At 30.1% G+C, this 4,938-nt stretch overlaps 1 protein-coding gene across 1 annotated transcript; it reads right to left on the bottom strand.

The window, feature by feature from the left end:
* Window positions 1-3,555: 3,555 nt before the first annotated feature.
* LOC113863696 (zinc finger protein ZAT5-like) lies at window positions 3,556-4,392 on the bottom strand. The gene has a single exon (XM_027497352.1). It carries the CDS (start codon window positions 4,390-4,392, stop codon window positions 3,556-3,558), a length of 837 nt encoding a protein of 278 aa, XP_027353153.1.
* Between the last annotated feature and the right edge of the window lie 546 nt (window positions 4,393-4,938).

The following is a 4,938-nucleotide window of genomic DNA, read 5'->3' as shown; positions in this document are numbered from 1 at the left end:
AGGAAGAAAAAATATTATGGATCGCACTCTGAAAGTCTATCTTTATGTCTCTTGAGAAAGAAAATACGATATGTTCCATCTTGAAATTTGTTTTGCCACTCTTCACAGAAAAGTTTCAATCGTGACATTGCAGTAAAAGCGATGTCCAAGAGAAGGGCATAGTCATATCAATTTAATAGGACCGGTAATTAAGTAGACTTCCCAATAAAAAGTTACACCTAATCAAATTTGGACCAATTAACTACTTAAACTTTTATAATCTATTACAAATAATTTTTTTACAGCACAATTCACTTCGATACAAATTTCTGATATTGCACATAGAGAATTGCTACCAATATATATTCATTAATTTCAATTTATATTTCTTTGTTGTTAAGTGAAATTAATCTTGTGTTGTTGACTGATAAAGAGGATCATTTCGTAAAGTTAATTTGAGATTTCATTAGATAATGAAAATAATAGGCATTTCTTAGCTAATGTTTTAAGGATGCTAATTAAAAAAATTAATAAGTAAAAATAAGTTTTCTAAACTTAATGGTTTAACTGAGATTTTACATATGGAGGTGCAGCTGCACCCACAAACTTCGTTTTTTTAATGCATAGATCATAAAGGAAAATGATTCTTTGGCCTCTGAGGAGTGAAATGATTAAAAGAAGAAAAAAATAAAAAGAAAAAAAATTGTAATGGATGATGATGTGAACAGAAAAGCCAAAAAAATAATTACAAAAGAACGTAGATATAAAAAAATATAAGAACTTAATCATAATTTTTTTAAACTTGTTTACAGTTGTGGATGAACATTTACTTAATATTTCCCTTGATATACACACACCATTCACGGGCTCTTTTTAGTGATGCTACCATGTTTTAGTCGAAGTTTCAGCGTGAAAAGAGAATGAAAGTTAACAAATAATTCATGAAAGAAAATAATTACAAACTTATTTTTTGAATTATGTAAAATAAAAAAATATTATTAAATATAATGAAAATATGTGCTAAAATTAATTTTAATCACATATTTTATATTAAAACCATAATAACAATATATTTTGTGCCTTCACCAAAATGACTCTATAGAAAAATATGTGATGACATATTAGCTGCTAGCTTCTTTATAAAAAAAATCAACAATCTATTAACTTTTTAAATGATAAAATTTTAAAATAAATCAGAACTCATACCTGTTAACTTTTGGGCATTTGATGATAGACTTAATTTTGATGACTAAAGGGGTATTCCTTAATTAAATTCCCCTAAAAGCCATAGCTTTCCATTTCATGTAAGTTTGTCTTCATGGGAGAACCTCCATAAGCATGCCCGTTGCTGCATTCTTACAACAATTATGGACAGAATGCTTTATCTTTAGAGTAATGTTATATTTTTTATAATACTTTTCGTATTACTTTTATTACCATTTTATAAAAATTAAATTAAAATAAATGTCTTTCATATTTTATAAACAGAATATTCAATGTTTTCTTTATCTAACACAAGTAGGAAGGTTTGTAAAACAATGTTACAAAAATACATAGAGTTATTCCTTTTAGATATATTATTGATACGGTTATGGATCTTACTAATTAATGTCTTAAGTTATTAATAAATAATTTAATAAATGCACGTTTTTAAATTGTGATAAGGTCATATTAAAAATCACAAAAAAACGTGGATAACACTTTTTAAATACTCCCTCCATTTTAAATTAAGTTTTATTTGTTTTAAAAAAGTTAATATCTAGTGATATTTTAAGATTTTAATAAAGTTTTTTTTTTCAATTTTAATTCTGTCCTAAATGAATAATGAATGTAATGATTATTGAGTATTGTCTAAGTTAATTGTTCAACAAATAAGATGAATAAATAATAAAATTTTTATTCTAATTAGGATATTTATTGCTTTTCTTAATTCGTATATAAAAACCTTAAATTATGATCATCTTAAAATAGAGGGAGTAGAATTTTCTTTTTTTTTTCTTTTTTATAACTAGTGCTTCAAGAATATTTTTTAGAAATTTCTTACATTTTTTAGCATAAACTTTCACAAATGTATTATATTGAACTGAAATTCATTAAAAACCGTGAATTTTATATTCTATTTAATGATATTTATTCATATTTTAATTAATAAAAAAAAAAAGAATGTTTTAAAACAGTACGTTTGTAACGTACACCTCTTTATAATATGGTCATATTTCATATGCAAGCATGGTTTTTCAGTTTCCCAATCCCAATAATAATATAATTAATATACAAAACTATCAGACACAAGAAAGAAAATGCAATAATATAACTTTGGCCTTAAGTCAGTTTTCTTCTCTCGTCTGTAATAGAAAGTACTAATGACATTCATTTTTTGAAAAGGAAAAGGGTTGTTTTCTATTAGATTCATGGAGCTCGTTGCGATCTTAAAATAAGAAATTAACCTCCTTTTAAAAAGTTTATCATCACACTTTTCAATAAAAAATTATATACTTTAGTTTTTTCTTTCTCAACTTTTTAAAATTAATTCTATCTAACTCTATTTTAATATTAAACTAAAAAGATTCTTTCTGTGACTTGGAAGGGTCTTAATCAATCCAACTAACAAAACCTAACACACTAATAAAAACCTCCAAATTCTAAGAAAGTTTTATCCATTTCAATGCAGAAATATCAGCACTATGTATAAATAATCCAAGATCACCCAAAAGATTTTAATTATGTGATTATTAGATAAATTTTTATAAACTTAACGGTAAAATTTGTTAGAATAATTTTTAAAAAATTATAAATTTATTTTATTACCCCGAATAAGTTTTATTATGATTATGTCTACAATCAAAGGTAGGATAGGATATACCCCATATTTTAAATCTAAAAAACAAAAAAAACAAAAACTAAATGCACATTGCACTAGTTAAACCAAAACTACTATGTTTTCAACTGAAACATTGATTGTAGAGAAAAATGTAACCATACAAAAACAAAGAGGAATATTTATTTATTTAAGTTACCGCAAATCCTAGAAGCAAACTAATGGCAGGCTAGCCATGCCCCACAATAATAAAATAAACCAGTTTTGACTGAAACAGTTTAATCACTACACATTTAATCATTTATAACTCAAGCTCTGTCAGTTAGGCAAAGACTTGGCTTGCCAAGTTGCCATCGGGTTTTTTGGTGATCAGTTTGATGAAACTTATCGATCTTTCTAGCACATCCAAGCCAGTTTTCTCCTCCTTTGATTTAATTTCCTATTCTTTGTTTCTCTCTCTCTCTCTCTCAATTTTTCACATGCATGATGGTGGTCTATCTGACTTAAAAAAAAGATTAATGGAGTTTTAGAAACCAATAAATAGAATGACAATTAAAATAAAATAAGTGAAGAAATTAGTTAATCTTTATATTTACAACCTACTGAACTGAATAAATTCAAATTTGGTTGTGTACCATAGAATGAATATTGAATGGAAAGAATGATCAACAATTGTGTACAAGGCTATATGAAAAATAGATGGATACTTGGTGAGGCTAATCTATAGAAGAAAATAAAAAAGAAACCTGACTTGAACTTTAGTAATGACAATCCACCAAAGAAGTTGCAGAGAAGCCAATAACTTTTTCTTTGGACTGAAAAGGAAACAACTTGGATTCCCTATGGTCATCCTCAGGTGCCGGAAGATTCAAGTCCAAATCCAAAACATCTTTGTGTTTCTTGGCTTCCTGGATTTTACCACCATTATTTGCAATTGCCCCACTCATAGATATTGTGGTAGAAGTGCTCACAAGATTTCTATGCCGCCTCATATGTCCCCCCAAGGCTTGCCCAGATGAGAATTCAGCCCCACATATGGAACACTCATGAACTTTAGATTTAGTACTAATCGTTTTGCTGCAGCTATTATACAAAGCCTTATTATTGGTTGATACTTGTAAGGAGAGGGTGGTGCATGTGGGGTCACAACCGTCATGACCTACTTCTGTATTTGGCTTAGGTTTCTTGTGGCTGGCTGATCTGTGGCCACCAAGGGCTTGGAATGAAGGGAAGCATCGGTTACATGTTTTGCACTCATAAAGGTATAACCCTGCCTCGTTGCTATTGTGATCACGTGATGCCACATGTTGTGAGGGTTTTGGGGTATGATGATGATGGTGGTGGTGGCCGCCTTGAGCTAAGAGAATCAAACAATTGGCCATGTCCTCTTCCTCTTCTGTTCTATTCCTGAATTCATTTGAGGTTGTAGTGAGATCAAATCCTATGGAATTGTCAGTGCTGCTTCTTCCTACACTGGAACATGTTGACATGGTTAACCTAAGTGGAGATGGAACCCTTTGACGCTTTGTGCGCTTTCCCTTCATGATAATTTGCATGTGATCCTTGCACACCACATGTTCCTGTTGCTCCTGCATCTTGTTTATTGTGTTTTTCTAGTGTCAAGGTCAAATGAGAGACAACACAAATCAATGTTATTGAGAGAGAGAGAGAGAGAATGGAAGAAGCAAAGGAAGAGAGTAAGAGTTAATATTAGTATTGGTTTCAAGTGGAGGCAAAAGGCATAACCTGAAAAGTAACGTGTTTTTGGCTGTGCCAGGGTTGCGTTTCCAAACTTGGAAGTCATATATAGGAGATAATGTGTATATTACAGGTGTGTAGTGTGAAGAGGGAGAGAGAAAGATGCAATGTTAAGCATGAGGAGGCGAGGAAACGAGTGAGATTCGGTTGGCTTTGAAGCAAACCCATTACTTTTTCTCAACGATTCCTTTCTGGAGGATTGGTTTGCAAGCCTGGAACCACACAGAATTTGTAAACTTTCACCTCCCTTTTTTATGCCCCTTTTATTAGCTTTTCTTTCTTCATGTGTTTCTGTTCGCTCTTAATTTTTAGCTTCCTTTACTTCAAGTAGTATACCTTAATTTAACTCATCATTCTAACCTCCTTAATTTTAGTTAATTACC

This window comes from Abrus precatorius, unplaced genomic scaffold, assembly GCF_003935025.1.
Source record: "Abrus precatorius isolate BTA unplaced genomic scaffold, Abrus_2018 Scaffold3, whole genome shotgun sequence".
NCBI lineage: Eukaryota > Viridiplantae > Streptophyta > Magnoliopsida > Fabales > Fabaceae > Abrus > Abrus precatorius.
The sequence above is the reverse complement of the archived record's forward strand: the minus strand, read 5'-3'. Positions and strand labels throughout refer to the sequence as shown.

Coding starts and splice junctions, on each gene's coding strand:
- LOC113863696 (XM_027497352.1), bottom strand. CDS start 4,392: ATGCAGGAGCAACAGGAACATGTGGTGTGCAAGGATCACATGCAAATT.